Source organism: Scyliorhinus torazame, chromosome 9, assembly GCF_047496885.1.
Source record: "Scyliorhinus torazame isolate Kashiwa2021f chromosome 9, sScyTor2.1, whole genome shotgun sequence".
In the NCBI taxonomy this organism is placed as follows: domain Eukaryota; kingdom Metazoa; phylum Chordata; class Chondrichthyes; order Carcharhiniformes; family Scyliorhinidae; genus Scyliorhinus; species Scyliorhinus torazame.
In genome coordinates, this window is record NC_092715.1 from 72,861,752 (window position 1) to 72,880,983 (window position 19,232).

At 45.4% G+C, this 19,232-nt stretch overlaps 1 protein-coding gene across 7 annotated transcripts in view; it reads right to left on the reverse strand.

Annotated features, from left to right (window-relative positions):
• The window catches only part of tnpo1 (transportin 1), a 233,726-nt gene that overhangs the window by 112,555 nt on the left and 101,939 nt on the right, over positions 1–19,232 (reverse strand). For all 7 annotated transcript variants that reach the window (XR_011949032.1, XM_072516131.1, XM_072516134.1 and 4 more), the window contains exons 4-5: positions 17,172–17,321; positions 13,767–13,873 (exon numbers count right to left, since the gene is read on the reverse strand). Coding sequence is in view for 6 of the 7 variants with exons in the window: in XM_072516131.1 (XP_072372232.1) it covers positions 13,767–13,873; positions 17,172–17,321 (257 nt within the window). In the remaining variant the exon portion in view is untranslated. The remainder of the gene's footprint in view (positions 1–13,766; positions 13,874–17,171; positions 17,322–19,232) is intronic.

Below are 19,232 nucleotides of genomic sequence, written 5' to 3' on the forward strand. Positions count from 1 at the left end.
CCATTATATAAAAGGTGGACCAGTAAGACACTGACAGACAAAAGCATCTACAGGGTAGTGTAAATAACATTATAAATAAACCCAAGTTCTTTATTTTATTCAGTTTGGACTCCCTGTGCCCTTATTAAGCCGGTGATGAGGAATAAAGTGGTTTGTTGTCAATGCTGTAACCTACTCAGCTGATCCACCTCCCTGATTTATTTGGACCCAGGTTAGAGCCAATTATTTTGCAATGCCTATTTAGATGACTGTGTTGAAGACAGGAACCAGTACACAGAAAGGATGCATTTCTTCTTCCGGGCCAGCAATATCAGAGAACGAATGCCAGATGGTCATACTGCTGATGGCCTGCGGAGCACAGACGTTCAGAGTGATTCAGTGTCTCACGTACCCGGCCGGGCGAGATACGCATTCGTCCGACCAACTCGTGGCACAACTCTTTAACCTGACCCCATCAGTGATCGTTCAAATATATTGTTTTAATATGGCGAAGAGGTCGCCCGGTGAGTCAGTCACCAAATTCATATCACAGCTGCGGAAGATAGCCAATGTTTAGAGTATGAAACTTTTGGGTAAAACCTCCCTGACTTTTCAAAAGGCGCTACAGATTTCTTTGTCCCCAGGCAGCATGGACACAGCATCCAGGAAATACAAAGGATGGAGGTGAACGTTTTGGGGCATGCCCTACGTAGTATCCCCAGAGTCTGGGCCGACCGCCGCAGTATTCCAGCCTTTGGACGAAGAGCCGGCTGTCGAGACGTGGGGCTTCCCCGGACTCAGCTGAAGGTGATTCCAGCCCATGTGCGACATGTGGGCGCTGGTCTAAGTGTAACCGCAGGCAACATGAGGGCCAGCAGTCCAGGAGACCCAGTCGCGATACGAGTCACCCCCGGGGCTGGGCCTTGCATCTGGATGACCCTGAAGAAGCCAAGGATGAGGCGGAGATGCAGCTGAATGTTTGGCAGCACCCCAAATGGAGCTGGATACGAGAGCTGAGTATCTGTGGTGGCACAGAGCACCTTTAGTTTTATTAAACAGGCTGTATATACTTTGACTGACACAGCGGCTCGTTTTGCCACTTCTACTGGATAAGACGGAGTATTGTGGGATCCCCCCTTACTCCGGTAGTTTATGGGTGCCGACCATATGCAAGGAAGCGGCCGTAACCTGTTGTACCGCAATTGGCCACACCAGCTGCAGTTGGATTGGCGACATATCCTCCAAGTGGGTTCTGGCGGTCTGTGTGGGGTACTGAGCAAGTTCCCCAAGGTTTTCCAGCCTTGCTTGGGTACAAGGGTACAATTAAAAATTTGACTATCTCATTAAATTTACTCATTGTCCCAGCATCCCCTGCACTCTGGGGGCAGTGAACTCCACAGATTCACGACTCTTTGAGAAGCAATTTCTCTTCATAGATCTGCTACCCAGCTATGGCCTCTCATTCTAGACTGTCCCACAAGAGGAAACATCCACTCTCCGTCTAATTTGCCAATACTGTTTATCATCTTATATACCTCAATTAGACATCCAAACTCAAAGGTGTCTTGGCCTAAATTGCTCAGCCTCTCTTCATAAGACAAACCACTCATCTCTGGAATCATGTAAAAAAGGCAATATTGCAATAATCATGGGGGACTTCAATATGCAGTAGACTGGGAAAATCAGGTTGGTAGTGGATCCCAAGAAAAGGAATTTGTGCAATGTCTAAGAGATGTTTTTTTGGAGCTGCTTGTGACAGAGCCTACTAGGGAAAAGGCAATTCTGGATTTGGTGATGTGTAATGAGGCAGACTTGATTAGGGAACTTAAGGTGAAGGAACCCTTAGGGAGCAGTGGCCACAATATGATAGAATTTACCCTGCAGTTTGAGAGGGAGAAGCTGCAATCAGATGTAATGGTATTATAATTAAATAAGGGTAACTACAAAGACATGAGGGAGGAGCTGGCCAGAGTTGATTGGAAAAGGAGTCTAGCAGGGAAGACAGTGGAACAGCAACGGCAGGAGTTTTGGGGGGTTATTAGGGAGGCACAACAGAAATTCATCCCAAGGAGGAGGAAACATGCTAAGGGGAGGACAAGGCATCCATGGCTGACGAGGGATGTCAAGGACAGCATAAAAGCTAAAGAAAAAGCAGATAAAGTGGCGAGGATTAGTGGGAAGCCAGAGGATTGGGAAGCCTTTAAAAGCGAGCAGAGGACAACTAAAAAAGCAATAAGGGGGTAGAAAATGAAATATGAGTGCAAGCTAGCCAGTAATATAAAGTAAGATAGGAAGAGTTTTTTTCCAATATATAAAAGGTAAGAGAAAGGCAAAAATAGACATTGGACCACTGGAAAATGTTGCGGGAGAAGTAATAATAGGGAACAAAGAAATGGCAGACGAACTGAATAGGCATCAGTCTTCACGGTGGAAAACACCAGTGTGATGCCAGAGCTCCAGGAGAACCAGGGGGCAGAGGAGAGTGCAGTGACCATTACTAAGGAGAAGGTTCTGGGAAACTGAAAGGTCTGAAGGTGGATAAGTCACCTGGACTGGATGGACTACACCCCAGGGTCCTAAAAGAGACAGCTGAGGAAATTGTGAGGCATTAGTGATGATCTTTCAGGAATCACTGGAGGCAGGAAGGGTCCCAGAGGACTGGAAAGTGGCTAATGTAAAACCACTGTTTAAGAAGGGAGAGAGGCAGAAGATGGGAAATTATAGGCCAGTTAGCCTGACTTCGGACATTGGTAAAATTTTGGAGTCTGTTATTGAAGATGAGACCGCGAAGTACTTGGAAGTGCATGGTAAAATAGGACTGAGTCAGCACGGCTTTGTCAAAGGGAGGTCGTGTCTGACAAATCTGTTGAGTTTTTTGAGGAGGTAACAAGGAAGTTAGACAAAGGAGAACCAGTGGACGTGATTTATTTAGACTTCCAGAAGGCTTTGACAAGGTGCCGCAGAGGAGACTGTTAAATAAGTTAAAAACCCATGGTGTTAAGGGTAAGATCCTGGCATGGATAGAGGATTGGCTGACTGGCAGAAGGCAAAGAGTGGGGATAAATGGGTCTTTTTCAGGATAGAAGCCAGTGACTAGTGGTGTGCCTCAGGGGTCTATGCTGGGACCACAACTTTTCACACTACACATTAATGATCTGGAAGAAGGACCTGAAGGCACTGTTTCTAAGTTTGCAGATGATACAAAGATCTGTAGAGGGACTGGTAGTATTGAGGAAGCAAGGGGGCTGCAGAAGGATTTGGATAGGCTAGGAGAGTGGGCAATGAAGTGGCAAATTAAATACATTGTGGAAAAGCGTGAGGTTATGCACTTTGGAAGGAAGAATTTAGGTATTGACTATTTTCTAAATGGGCAAATGCTTAGGAAATCAGACATATAAAGGGACTTGGGAGTCCTTGTTCACGATTCTCTTAAGGTTAATATGCAGGTTCAGTCGGCAGTTAAGGAGGCAAATGCAATGTTAGCATTCATGTCAAGAGGGCTAGAGTACAAGACCAGGGATGTACTTCTGAGGTTGTATAAGGCTCTGGTCAGACCCCATTTGGAGTTTTGTGAGCAGTTTTGGGCGCCGTATCGAAGGAAGGATGTGCTGGCCTTGGAAAGGGTCCAGAGGAGGTTCACAAGAATGATCCCTGGAATTAAGAGCTTGTCATATGAGGAAGGGTTGAGGACTCTGGGTCTGTACTCATTGGAGTTTAGAAGGATGAGGGAGGGATCTTATTGAAACTTACAGGATACTGTGAGGCCTGGATAGAGTGGACATGGAAAGGATGTTTCCACTTGTAGGAAAAACTAGAACCAGAAGACACAATCTCAGACTAAAGGGACGATCCTTTAAAACAGAGATGAGGAGGAATTTTTTTCAGCCAGAGGGTGGTGAATCTGTGGAATTCTTTGCCGCGGAAGGCTGTGGAGGCCAAATCACTGAGTGTCTTTAAGACAGAGAAAGATAGGTTGTTGATTAATAAAGGGATCAGGGGTTATGGGGAGAAGGCAGGAGAATGGGGATGAGAAAATATCAGCCATGATTGAATGGCGGAGCAGACTCGATGGGCCGAGTGGCCTAATTCTGCTCCTATGTCTTATGATCTTATGGGATGGTACTAGTGTCCTACACAATGAAAACAGAGACAAAAATTGATTTTTTTGCACTAGTTTTCTTTCATAAAGTTCCATTGCTCTTTTTAATATTTTTTAGTAACCTTTTGTTAATCTTTAAACGTTTCCCAATCTTCCATCTTGCCACTGTTCTTTGCAATATGGTAATGCCTCTATGTCATTGATAACTTTCTTGCTTAGCCATGGATGTTTTTTCCTTCTCTTACAATCTTTCTTCCTCTCTGGAATATACTTTAATTGGGAGGAATTGAACAACTGTCACTGTTTATCAACTGTCCTGCCTTTTAGTCTTCTAGGGCCAAACATGTCCTCATGTCTATGTAATTACCTTTGTTGTTTAATTCCAGAACCCTCGTGTGGGACACAAACTGAATTTAAAATTTTGTGATGCTAACTCTGCCCTAGAGGTCATTAATCCCTCCTCATTACCCAATACCAAATTCAGAATAGCCTATTCCCTGGTTGGTTCCACAACATATTGGTCCAAGAAACAATCTGTAATATATTCAATTAACTCTCCTTTGAGGCCACCCATGCCAATTTGGGTAATCCTGTTGATCTACACATTAAAATCACCCATAATTATTGCTGTACATTTCTTACAAGCCCCCAGTGTTTCCTGGTTTATACTGTGCCCCACTGGAAACCTACTGTTTGGGGACCTTTACTGGCAAAGGTACACCACCTCCTTTTCCTTTCAGTCTATCCTTCAGAAATACCTAGAATGCTTGGATATTCAACTCCCAGATCTTGTCTGCTTGTAACCACGGCTCAAGAATCGCCACCAAATCATACCCCTGTGTCTCTATTTTCACTGTTGATTCATTAATTGTATTCTGAATGCTTGGTGCATTTAGATACAAAGCCTTTTTATGTTTGTTCTATTATCAAATTTACCTTCTATGATTCCTTGGTGCAATATGATATTCCCTCGTCCTGTCACCTCCTTTTATTTTCTGGTAACAATCAGCCTCATCATTAACCTGCACTCCTACCTTCTCCTCCAACTTAGATTTTCCAGTTTTCCATTTAAAGCCCTATCTACAGCTCTACTTATGCAATTTGCCAGGGCTCTGGCCCCAGCATAATTCAAGTGAAGGCCATTTCATTGAAACAGCTTCTTCTTTCCCCAATACTAGAGCCAAGTTCCATGAATTCAAACCCATTTCTCCCACACCAATCTTTGAGCCACACATTTACCTCTTTAACCTTATTGATCCTGTGCCAATTAGTGTGTGCTTCAGGGAGTAATTTGCAGAATATTACCTTAATGGTTCCTCTTTTTTATACATGTTCAGCATTGAAGTAATCTCTAAATCCAGAACAATTGGTAGCATCTCGCCTTCCTTCTCACTCAACAGAAGAACAAATTACAGTAACTGCTGCAACAGATACTCCTGGTGCACAGAGGACAGCAGGCTCACTTCCAACTTTAAAACAGTTGGGTCTGAAATACAGCCAAAACACACTATTCCCAATAACTGTCAGTTACCACTCTGTCAAATTCCCTGATGTGTCCCCCGATACTCTAGTGTCCACCCGCCAGCTTACAGATGCCCGAACATGCAACAGAAACCAGCCTTGCAGCAGATGAAAAAAAAAGTCACCAGCTCCCAATGGGGCCTCAGCCAGCCGGAGACAGGTAGGCAAACTGCCTTGTGGCAAGGCACCAGCCAACTACCGTTTATCTTTCTGTGACTGTGGGAGGAGAAAGAAGAAAGATAATAGAGCTGAAAGGAAGCACACCTGTTGGTACTGCAAGAGGCACGGTGGGACAGAAGTAATGTAGGAAAACAAAGAATTTTTGCGTAAAATTTATTAGAAAATCACAATACAGAAACGAAAATTGCTTATTGTCACAAGTAGGCTTCAAATGAAGTTACTGTGAAAAGCCCCTAGTCGCCACATTCCAGCACCTGTTCGGGGCGGCTGTTACGGGAATTGAACCGTGCTGCTGGCCTGCTTTCAAAGCCAGCGATTTAGCCCTGTGCTAAACAGCCCAGAATATATGGTATTCAAGCCAAATCGGTGTATATGAATAGTTTAGTGTTGCTAGAAAGATGGCAAAGGGTGGGGGAGGGGAAAGAGAGAGGGAGAGAGACAGAGAGAGAACATGACCATTACAGCAATGACACGGATAGGTCAGAAAAATGTGCCCAATCTTGCTATTCCTCCAGAGCACGGTAGCATAGTGGTTAGCATTATGGCTTCACAGCTCCAGGGTCCCAGGTTCGATTCCTGGCTTGGGTCACTGTCTGTGCGGAGTCTGCACATTCTCCCCATGTCTGCGTGGGTTTCCTCCGGGTGCTCCGGTTTCCTCCCACAGTCCAAAGATGTGCAGGTTAGGGGGATTGGCCATGTTAAATTGCCCTTAGGTTAGATGGGGTTACTGGGTTACAGGGATAGGGTAGAGGTGTGGGCTTAAGTAGGATGCTCTTTCCAAGAGCCGGTGCAGACTCGATGGGCCGAATGGCCTCCTTCTGCACTGTAAATTCTATGATATCTATGATATCATTCAGGTTACAGTCATTGATGTCTGCAGCACAGAAAAGGCCCTTCGGCCCATCGCATCTGCCCCGGTCAAAAACCTCCCCCTGCAGTGGTTCCCTTGACTGCTGTTCAAACTTCTCCACATGTCTCCAGACATCTATCAGGAGTTCAATTTGAAAAGGTGCACATCATGTTCCTGACATCCTGGCTGGATTGTACTGTACAGCAATTAAGGTACTTTTTGCGACTTCCGGGTGCGGCGATGACCAGCTGAGTCGCACGTTTCGGCAGCTCCCTGTAAAACGGACTTTTGGGCTCTTGATAGGAGCCCCAACGGCAATTTTAACGGCTGAAAACACCGTGCGGTAAACCAGAAGGGTGTTCCCCCTGGACACGGATGGAAAAAGGAGAGGAAAGTGGCCGGATTGCAGCGGATCCTTTGGAACAACGGCAAGGAAGGCAAGCAGAAACCAAGATGGCGTCGGAAGGTGGCAGTTTCATATGGGGCCCTGAACAACAAGAGTTTTTGAAACGCTGCGTGGAGGAGATAAAAAAGGAAATGAAGAAAGAGTTGTTGGCCCCGATACTACAGGCGATTGAAGGGCTGAAAGAGGAACAAAAGATCCAGGAGCAGGAGCTTCGGGTCGTGAAGGCGAAAGCAGCAGAGAATGAAAACGACATACAGGGCCTGGTGGTGAAGTCGGAGATGCAGGAGGCACACCAGAAACGATCTGTGGAGAGGTTGGAGGCACTGGAAAATAACGCAAGGAGGAACAACTTGAGGATTCTTGGCCTTCCTGAAGGTGTGGAGGGGGCGGACGTCGGGGCATATGTGAGCACGATGCTGCACTCGTTAATGGGAGTGGAGGCCCCGACGGGTCCGTTGGAGGTGGAGGGAGCATACCGAGTTATGGTGCGAGGACCGAGAGCAAGAGAAGCTCCCAGAGCCATAGTGGTGAGATTTCTCCGTTTTAAGGATAGAGAAATGGTCCTTAGATGGGCGAAGAAAACTCGGTGTAGTAAATGGGAGAACGCGGTGATCCGCGTCTATCAAGATTGGAGTGCGGAGGTGGCGAGAAGGAGGGCGAGCTTTAATCGGGCCAAAGCGGTACTTCACAAAAAAAAGATAAAGTTTGGAATGCTGCAACCGGCAAGACTGTGGGTCACATATCAAGGGAGGCACCACTACTTTGAGACGGCGGATGAAGCGTGGACTTTTATTGTAGAAGAAAAATTGGAATGATTGGACTACGAAAATGAACGTTTGGACAAAGTGGTGGGACGAGTGGGGGGGGGGGGGGGGGGGGGGGGGGGGCGAAGAGGGATTGTATGATTAATCCTGCGGTATGGTAACTTTTCTTTCTCCCACAGGTGGTGATGGGGGGAGGTGGGGAGGGAGAGGAGATGGGGCGTTGGCCATGGGAGGCGGGGCCGAGGGAGAGGCGCGGGCTTGGTTCCCGCGCTATGATAATTATGGCGGGAATAGAGAAGCAGGAAGGAGGGGGCGCCGCACGGGGCGAGCCGTGATCACGGGGGGAAGCCGAGGTCAGCCAGAGTTTGCTGACTTCTGGGAGCAACATGGGGGGAGTAATTACGCTAGCGGGGGGTCTAGCGGGGGTGGGGGGAGGGGGGAATTACTGGGTTGCTGCTGCTGGGGAAAGGGGGGAGTGGGTGCGGGAAAGGATGGGCGGGGGGGCACCGTCTGGGAGAAATACAGCCGCGTGGGAACTGGGCGAGAAGCTGGAAAAAGATGATGGCTAACCGGCAAGGGGGGGGGGGGGGGGGGGGGGGGGGGGAAGCCCCCCAACTCGGCTGATCACGTGGAACGTGAGGGGGCTTAACGGGCCGATAAAGAGGGCACGAGTACTCGCACACCTTAAGAAACTTAAAGCAGATGTGGTCATGTTACAGGAAACGCACCTGAAACTGATAGATCAGGTTAGGTTGCGCAAAGGATGGGTAGGGCAGGTGTTCCATTCGGGGCTGGATGCGAAAAACAGGGGGGTGGCTATATTAGTGGGGAAGCGGGTAATGTTCGAGGCAAAGACTATAGTGGCGGATAACGGGGGCAGATACGTGATGGTGAGTGGCAAATTACAGGGAGAGGTGGTGGTGTTGGTAAACGTGTATGCCCCGAATTGGGACGATGCCAATTTTATGAGGCGAATGCTAGGACGCATCCCAGACCTGGAGACCGGAAAGCTGATAATGGGGGGAGACTTTAACACGGTGTTGGAACCAAGGCTGGATAGGTTGAAGTCCAGGACTGGTAGGAGGCCGGCAGCAGCCAAGGTGCTTAAGGATTTTATGGAGCAGATGGGAGGGGTGGACCCGTGGAGATTCAGTAGACCTAGGAGTAAGGAGTTCTCGTTTTTCTCCTATGTCCATAAAGTCTATTCACGCATAGACTTTTTTGTGTTGGGTAGGGCATTGATCCCGAGGGTGAGGGGAACGGAATATACGGCTATAGCCATTTCGGATCATGCCCCACACTGGGTAGACTTGGAGATAGGGGAGGAAACAAGAGGGCGTCCACCCTGGAGAATGGATATGGGACTAATGGCGGATGAGGGTGTGTGCTTAAGGGTGAGGGGATGCATTGAAAAGTACTTGGAACTCAATGACAATGGGGAGGTTCAGGTGGGAGTGGTCTGGGAGGCGTTGAAGGCGGTGGTTAGGGGGGAGCTGATATCAATAAGGACACATAAAGGGAAGCAGGAGAGTAAGGAACGGGAGCGGTTGTTGCAAGAACTTTTGAGGGTGGACAGACAGTATGCGGAAGCACCGGAGGAGGGACTGTATAGGGAAAGGCAAAGGCTGCATGTGGAATTTGACTTGCTGACCACAGGCACTGCAGAGGCACAATGGAGGAAGGCGCAGGGTGTACAGTATGAATATGGAGAGAAGGCGAGCAGATTGCTGGCACACCAATTGAGGAAAAGGGGAGCAGCGAGGGAAATAGGGGGGGAGAGAGACGAAGATGGAGAGACGGAGCGGGGAGCGGAGAGAGTGAATGAAGTGTTTAAGACATTTTATAAAAAATTGTATGAAGCTCAACCCCCGGATGGGAGGGAGAGAATGATGGAGTTTTTGGATCGGCTGGAAATTCCCAAGGTGGAAGAGCAGGAAAGGATGGGATTGGGAGCACAGATCACGGTAGAAGAAGTGGTGAAAGGAATTAGGAACATGCAGACGGGAAAGGCCCCGGGACCGGACGGATTCCCAGTTGAATTTTACAGAAAATATTTGGACTTGCTCGCCCCGCTACTGACGAGGACCTTCAACGAGGCAAAGGAAAGGGGACAACTGCCCCCGACTATGTCAGAAGCAACGATATCGCTTCTTTTAAAGAAGGAAAAGGATCCGCTACAATGCGGGTCCTACAGACCAATCTCCCTCCTCAATGTAGATGCCAAGGTCTTGGCCAAGGTAATGGCAATGAGAATAGAGGAATGTGTCCCGGGGGTGGTTCATGAGGACCAAACTGGGTTTGTGAAGGGGAGACAGCTGAACACGAACATACGGAGGTTGTTAGGGGTAATGATGATGGCCCCACCAGAGGGTGAAACGGAGATAGTAGTGGCGATGGATGCCGAGAAAGCATTTGATAGAGTGGAGTGGGATTATCTGTGGGAGGTGTTGAGGAGATTTGGGTTCGGAGAGGGATATGTTAGATGGGTGCAGCTGTTGTATAGGGCCCCAGTGGCGAGTGTGGTCACGAATGGACGGGGATCGGCATATTTTCGGCTCCATAGAGGGACAAGGCAGGGATGTCCTCTGTCCCCATTACTGTTTGCACTGGCGATTGAGCCCCTGGCGATAGCGCTGAGAGGTTCCAAGGGATGGAGGGGAATACTTAGGGGAGGAGAAGAACACCGGGTATCTTTATATGCGGATGATCTGCTACTATATGTGGCGGATCCAGCGGAGGGGATGCCAGAAATAATGCGGATACTTGGGGAGTTTGGGGATTTTTCAGGGTATAAATTGAATATGGGAAAGAGTGAGCTGTTTGTGGTGCATCCAGGGGAGCAGAGTAGAGAAATAGAAGACCTACCGTTGAGGAAGGTAACAAGAGACTTTCGTTACCTGGGGATCCAGATAGCTAAGAATTGGGGCACATTGCACAGGCTAAATTTGACGCGGTTGGTGGAACAGATGGAGGAAGATTTCAAGAGATGGGACATGGTAGCATTGTCAATGGCAGGGAGGGTGCAGGCAGTTAAGATGGTGGTCCTCCCGAGATTCCTTTTTGTGTTTCAGTGTCTCCCGGTGGTGATCACGAAGGCTTTTTTCAAAAGGATAGAAAAGAGTATTATGGGTTTTGTTTGGGCCGGGAAGACTCCGAGAGTGAGGAAGGGATTCTTACAGCGTAGTAGGGATAGGGGGGGGCTGGCACTACCGAGCCTAAGTGAGTATTATTGGGCCGCTAATATTTCAATGGTGAGTAAGTGGATGGGAGAGGAGGAAGGAGCGGCGTGGAAGAGATTAGAGAGGGCGTCCTGTAGGGGGACCAGCCTGCAGGCTATGGTGACAGCCCCATTGCCGTTCTCACCAAGGAACTATACCACGAGTCCGGTGGTGGTAGCTACACTGAAGATTTGGGGACAGTGGAGACGACATAGGGGAAAGACCGGAGCACTGGGGGGGTCCCCGATAAGAAACAACCATAGGTTTGCCCCGGGGGGAATGGATGGGGGATATGGAATGTGGCAAAGAGCAGGAATAACGCAACTGCAAGATCTGTTTGTGGATGGGAAGTTCGCGAGTCTGGGAGCGCTGACCGAGAAATATGGGTTGCCCCAAGGGAATGCATTCAGGTACATGCAATTGAGGGCTTTTGCGAGGCAGCAGGTGAGGGAATTCCCGCAGCTCCCGACACAAGAGGTGCAGGTCAGAGTCATCTCAAAGAAATGGGTGGGGGACGGTAAGGTGTCGGATATATATAGGGAAATGAGAGACGAAGGGGAGACTATGATGGACGAACTAAAAGGGAAATGGGAAGAAGAGCTAGGGGAGGAGATTGAGGAGGGGATGTGGGCAGATGCCCTAAACAGGGTAAACTCGTCGTCCTCGTGCGCCAGGCTAAGCCTGATTCAGTTTAAGGTATTACACAGGGCACATATGACTGGAACACGGCTCAGTAAATTTTTTGGGGTGGAGGATAGGTGTGCGGTGCTCGAGAAGCCCAGCGAATCATACCCATGTGTTTTGGTCATGCCCGGCACTACAGGGGTTTTGGATGGGGGTGACAAAGGTGCTTTCGAAAGTAGTAGGAGTCCGGGTCGAACCAAGCTGGGGGTTGGCTATATTTGGGGTTGCACAAGAGCCGGGAGTGCAGGAGGCGAAAGAGGCCGATGTTTTGGCCTTTGCGTCCCTAGTAGCCCGGCGCAGGATATTGCTAATGTGGAAAGAAGCCAAGCCCCCGGGGGTGGAGACCTGGATAAATGATATGGCGGGGTTCATAAAGTTAGAGCGGATTAAGTTCGTCCTAAGGGGGTCGGCTCAAGGGTTTACTAGGCGGTGGCAACCGTTCGTCGAATATCTTGCGGAAAGATAGATAGGGGAGAACAAAGAAGGCAGCAGCGGCGGCCCAGGACTTGGGGGGGGGGGGGGGGGGGGGGGGGGGGGGATGGGGGGTGGGGGGGTGTGTGGCCTGAGACAAGGCAGTTGCCAATTAGGGCTAGTTTTTATTTTTTGTTATTTAATATTTATTTATTTGTTGTTGTTTTTGTTTAAATTTAAAAAAAGTCATTATTATCTGTATTGTTACAATGTTGTGTAAAGGATGCACAATGTACTGCGTTGGTTGACCAAAAATTTTCAATAAAATATTATTTTAAAAAAAAAAGGTACTTTTTGCATGCCTTTAGAATGTCCTTTGTCCATTCTGATGATTCTGGTAATGACATAATCATCATTATTTACTGGAGCGCACCTGCCTCAAAGAATTACGGTAGATTCTTGGACAGTTACTATTTATGGCCCTTTGGGAATGTACTGTCCCCACTGGTCATGTTTCTTGCATTACAATAATGATTGCACTTAATGTCTAGTGGTCATGAAAACACTTGCATTTATGCAATTCTTTCATACTTTTGGTGTTTACGGTGACTGAACAACTGGACATTCATTGAATGAAATCCTTTCCTGTGTGAAAGTTGACAGGTTTACGGAAAGGGGATGACAATTTACACCTTGGGGAATCCTGGTACACTAAAACAGTGCCTTGTTACACCGATGAGCAATGACCACCGATGTAATATACTAGCCAACTGTAGCAACCAATGCACAAGTCAATTATTTTTTACTTCTTAGTACAGGCAAAGGTTCATGTTATATATGACCCCAGATGCAACTTAAATTATCCTGTGGTGTAGACGTTCACAGAGCATAACTTCAGTACAATTGGACTAGTGAGGCAGTTTTGTAAGCATTGGTTGAGATGGAGACAGAGATAGTGTAATTAATCTTGCCCCTCTGCATTCCTCTCTTACTCTGAAGAACACGAACATGAAGGAAACTGTAATAGGTGTACAATTATGTATCTGTTAAAATATCTTGTTAAAATAAAGAGAAAGCCACAGAGCAATACTTATTGAATATAATAATGTTTTAATGAACATAAACCCCCCCCCCCCAAATTAAATTAATTAGGAAGTAAACATAGCAATTCAAAGGTTTTGTTAAGTGCCCCTCTAAATACACTTACACCTGTCAGAAACTGAGCAGCAATGCAGCACAATTCACGCAATTATGTTTTCAGCAACAGATAGACCATAAGGGGAGGAAGTACAAAAGCTGCTAGTTTTCACCAGAGTATTATTTAAGTACAATTTATATACAGTAACATGACGCCACTTACAGAAATTGTCTTCACTTTTAGTGGAAAATCTGAAGGCATTAAAGACAAGGGCATAGAATTGAATGTCAATACCTTACTTTTCACTTCCAGTCACTCTGGAATTTCCCAAAATGAAGATAGGAAAATTCAAACTATTATTGTTTAGGCTAGTTTTTAGGTAATGCTAATACTATTTCAATTAAAATATCAAAGACATACTGTTCCCAAAGTAGGACCTTTCACACTGTTATCGATTGGCTTGACAACTGAACAAATTACATTCTAAAATTTTCAAAATCTACAAAACACACTTACTTCACAAGTGTTGTAATCTTCTGAATCCAAAAGTGCACACAATTTAGGCAAGAGATCTGGCCAGTTTTGTAGCTCACCCTTTGAGGCTATGGTTGTAATCAAGATTCCTGTAACAACACAAGATTAACAACATTTCTGTCTCAAATTCCACCACCACAGGCGAGAGAAGTGGTGTCAATTACTATCAATTTTTGGAGAACATTTACAATATAATTAACTAAGTCTGGAATGCATGCTTCTATTTAAAACTTCTATCCAAAACTAGGATTACTTTTAAAATATATTTGTTCTTGGGATGGCAGTGATGTTGGCAAAATTGCCCCTCCCCAGTTGCCTGAAGACAATGGTAGATCTCTCCAACTGCTCCAGTGTTTATGGTGCCGATGCTCCAATGTGGACCTGTGTGGGTCATGGGAGAGGGGCTGATTACTGTGTTTACTTAGGGATGAATATCTGGAGGGACTGAAATCCACAGCAGAAAGTTTATTTCATTATCACCAATCATGTTAAGATGACCTTGAGGGACTTTGGTGTAATGCTGAATACAAATAGGAAAGTCAAAAGCATTTGCTTCCTAGCCAAGGTCCGAAAGTTGCAGCAGCTCAGATTAAGTAATGGAATGGTTGGGATCTAAAAATTTTTTAAATTACCACACAGATTTTCATATTTATATCTATTATTTATATGCTTATTTATAATAGACAAACTTCAATAAATATATACCAAATGTTCTACTACTACTTTGAATGATGCAATCAGAAGCAATCTCACTAGGACTTTTGATGTGTATAAATTAAGGTAAATGACTCCTGTGACTGATTGAAGGGAAAAAATTATTTAAGCAATTCGCTCAATTTTCAGCTATATGGGACTTAAATCTTAACTGGGAAAATTATATTTCTGCTATTTATTGGCTCATGCACATGTTGGTTAATACATCATTTGGTAGTTAAAAATGTAAAATTGAGTCTAGTATAATAATTCTGCCTCTTCTTGGAAGAAGAAATTCTGGGTAGGCACAGAACTGAATGAGTAGCTGAAACAATATAAAATAGGTTTTCTGTTTATCCTTCATGTAAACTTATCAAACTTAGCTAGATAATAAGGCAAGTTTAAACACTCTCAAGGACTTGAGCAGTACTTGTCCTAGACCAAAGGTCAACACTGAAAGGACAAAACTATTGCAGAGCCTCCAAAATCATGCAAGTCCATTGCACAAAGAATATATACCTCAGCTATTTGTAATCTACAGTAGAGATCTAGTTATGATGTATCCAAGTTGCTGATAACTCAAAAGTTAGGCGGGAATGTAAGCTGTGAGGGGGGATGCAGAGGCAGAAAAAGGGTATCAACAGGTTAAGTATATCAGAACAAGGCAGACTTAACATGCAGTGTGAAATTATCCACTTTGGAAAGAAAAAAAAACAGAATACCACTTTGGGGGGAAAAAAGCAGAATACTTGTTACGGTGAGAGCGAAATGTCGGTTTTCAAAAAGCTGGGTGGCCTTGTACATGAATCATGTAGAAGTAATATGCCGGCACAGCAAGCAATTTGAAAATCAAATGGTATGTTGGCTATTATTATAAAGGTAATGGAGTTCAAGTGTTTAAGAAGTTTTACTGCAATCAGATAGGACCTTGAAGAAACTAACCACTCAAAACCAGCTCTGCCAGGCAGGGCATGCTCTATGCATGACACCAGACTCTACCCTGAACTCAATTGTGGCAAGGAGACTCCAGAAGAACAACATAAACACTTTTGGGATATCCTCAAAGCAGCCCTAAATAGTCAAGACATCCTCACTGGTCTGTGACCGACTAAAACAGAACAAGTTCAGTCAAAAAGATATCAAACACACCAAGACACTTCATCGGAAACACAGGCATCACAGAGAGCACACAAACCTTCCAACAACTCATCCACCTGACAGTCAGAGCACCACATGTCCTGCAAGTTGCAAAGTCTGCAGAACACACACTGAGCTTAAGTTTCATCTCAAAATCCATCAAACCAGAGTGGAAGTAAGTCATCCTTGATCTCAATACACTATCTAAGAAGACGGTGTGCAGTTTTGGTATCCTTAGCCAAGAAAGGAGGATATACTAGCATTGGAGGGAGGGCAACAAAAGTTTGTTGAGACTGATTCAAGGAACCTTTCCAGTGCAGGAGGCTTCACGGTCCAACACGTTTGCACTGGCTCGATGAAAGAGCATTCTACCCACATACCATTCTTCTGCCTTATCCCTGTAACCTTGCACATCATCTCTTTTCAGATAGCAACTCAATTCTCTTTTGAACACCTCAATCTAAACTGCCTCCATCCATTTAGAAAGTCTGTTCCAGACTCCAGCCACCCTCTAGGTGAAGCATTTCTTCGTCAATCATTTGTACTCCTTTCACCTATTCCTGGGATGAGGAGAGATTGAGAAGAATAGGCCTATGTTCCATGAAATTTAGAAGAATGAGAAGGGATCTAACTGAAATATTGAACTTTTAATGGACTTGACCAAGTAGATGCTGTGGAATCTAGAGCTGGGTGTCAATCTCAAAAGAAAGGGGTCAGTCATTTAGGACTTTAATGGGGAGAAATTTCTTCAAAGGGTTGCAGATCTTTGGAGTTCTCAAGCTCAGAAGGCTGAGGAAACAGTTGTGGCACCTACACAACACAGTAAGTAACAGACGTATTAATATTAAAAGGAATTAAGGAACATGAGTTTTGGTCTCCTTACCTGAGAAAGGACATATTGGCACTGGAGGGAGTGCAGAGGAGATTCACTAGGTTGATCCCAGAGTTGAGAGGATTAGATTATGACGAGAGGTTGAGTAGACTGGGACTGTATTCATTGGAGTTTAGAAGGATGCGGGGGGGGGGGGGGGAGAGAATCTTATTGAAACATATAAAATTATGAAGGGAATAGATAGGATAGATGCGGGCAGGTTGTTTCCACTGGTCGGGGAAAGCAAAACTAGGGGGCATAGCCTCAAAATAAGGGGAAGTAGATTTAGGACCGAGTTTAGGAGGAACTTCTTTACCCAAAGGGTTGTGAATCTCTGGAATTCCTTGCCCAGTGAAGCAGTTGAGGCTCCTTCTTTAAACGTTTTTAAGAAAAAGATAGATACCTTTCTAAAGAATAAAGGGATTCGGGGATATGGTGTACGGGCCAGAGAGTGGAGCTGAGTCCACAAAGATCAGCCATGATCTCATTAAATGGCGGAGCAGGCTCGAGGGGCCAGGTGGCCTACTCCTGTTCCTAGTTCTTATGTTCTTATGAGGATAGTGAAGAAGATGGCGTTGAGGTACATCAGCCATGATCGTACTTACAACAGTCTTCTGCTAAGTCGGCTACTGCTGTTCCAAAAGTGTCAAGAATCAATAGGTCAAAACATTATTTAACAAACTTACCAACGGTAGCTCTTATTAAGGGCGAGGGATCACCAATGTTTTTCAGGCACTCATTTTTAATGAAGTCTGTTACTCCATTTGGGAAATTATGTAAATGTGCTTTCACATTATTCTTCAAAATTAGACCACTCAAGGATCGTGTTGGCTCATCTGTAATGGAACAAGAAAACAAATACAGGATATTGCATTTGCACAGCACATTGGGTTTTAAATAGCCATCATAGCACTGATATGAACAACATGCATTAAAGAATGGAGTTGCAATTAAATAATGCTTTTCACATCCCCATGAGATCCTAAAACTCCTCAGACACAATTGCATTGTAGACTAATTTATGCACAGTAAAGTAGAATTTATTTTATTTTCATTGTGTCAAGAATAAATGGTGGCTAGGACAGATACAAAATATAATTTCTCTTTGAATAGTCCCACACAATCTTTTATTTCTGCATGTTGCCCTAAAAACGGGGCCACTGATTTGGCTGCGCTCCTTCTGCATTTCATTGGAAGTCTGAGCCTTTATTACATGCTAAAATGTCTCCAGTAAAGCTTGGACCCAGCACATTCTATTTCAAACTGCGCGCTGAGTCAAAGCTGACAAAAAACGAGCTCGTAAGAAATATAATCATCAACTTTTGAATACAGTTTAGCGGTCATGTATAAATAAAACATGTAATCAGTGGTGGACAAAATCATCATGCAACACAGACATACCAATAAACTGCTTGCTAACATTTAAATTTCACCAGACCTTTTTGGCTCCAACCCTCTTCACAGCCTGGTTCTAGACATAGATACAAAAGATGAATACCAGAAGAAAATAGGAGATGTCACTATCACCATAGCAGCATTACACCAAAGGGGATGCATAGTGTAGTGGTAACGTCACTAGCAATCCAGCGGCCCAAGCCAATTCTCTGGGGATACTGGCTCAAATCCCACCGTGGCAGCTAACGGAATTTAAATATTTTTGTAATAAATATGGAATTAAAAGTTAGTCTCACTGAGACTATATCGTTGATTGTTGTAAAAAACAATCTAGCTCACTAATGTCCTTCAGGACAGAATCCTTTTCTGGACTGGCCTACATGTGACTCCAGACACATAGTAATGTGGTTAAATGAATATGAAGTGGTCAAGCACAGAGTTTTTTCAAAGTGCGGGTTCACGACCCGTGTGCAGGTGTCAGGGGGTCGCGGAGCGATTGGTCGCGTCGTTCCTATGGTGGTCCCAATCAGGGGAGAAGTACCCAATAGCCGCTACTGGCTTTTAAATTGAGAATGACGGGAGCTGCTACATTTGCAATGAAATGAGGCTATCTGCAGTCTTGTGGCGAGAAGCAGCATCAGACAGCAGTTCATGTGCCCGACACATGCACTTGATGTCAAATGCCCTCCATGCATTTGCTTTTGGTGTCAAATCACAGAGCAGAGCTGTTTCCATTTTCCAGCTGCTGGCAAGAGGACTGTGAAGATGGATCGTTTTCAGTGTACTAACTTGACAGGATCTCACAACTGAAACTGCTGGCGAGCGCTGCTCAGCAGAGTCCAGGGCAGGACAGAGCAGTGCTTGAGTTAGCTCTGTACACAACTCCACGGCCTACAAAGAAGAAACTCTTTTGAGGTTGAGACCCGAGTCAGCTATTAACTTACAGCGAACTCCAAATTAAAATATTATGTTGCTTTACCTGACCTGTATTATCATATTAAAAACATGCCAAAAGCCCATGAGGCTGTCAATAATATCTTCCAGGAGTATCCAGTGCTGGGTGAAACAAGCATTTTGTTGCTATTGCCCTTCATGTGCGAGGTTGGATTTTTTGTTTTCATAAAGATGAAGGCGGCACAAAGGAACTGGCTGAAGTCTGCACCTGATATGTGCATTGCCCTCTCCTCCTTTGAAACGGATTCAAGTGAGATCATGAGGACCAAACAGGCTCCCTTTTCATGTGTGTCACAAAGGTCGCCCGGCATGGATCATAAAGCTTGGCTGGTTGGCTGAAGTGGGTCCTGGGAATAAAGGTTCGAAAAACACTGGTCTAGCAAGCCACTTGGTTGTAT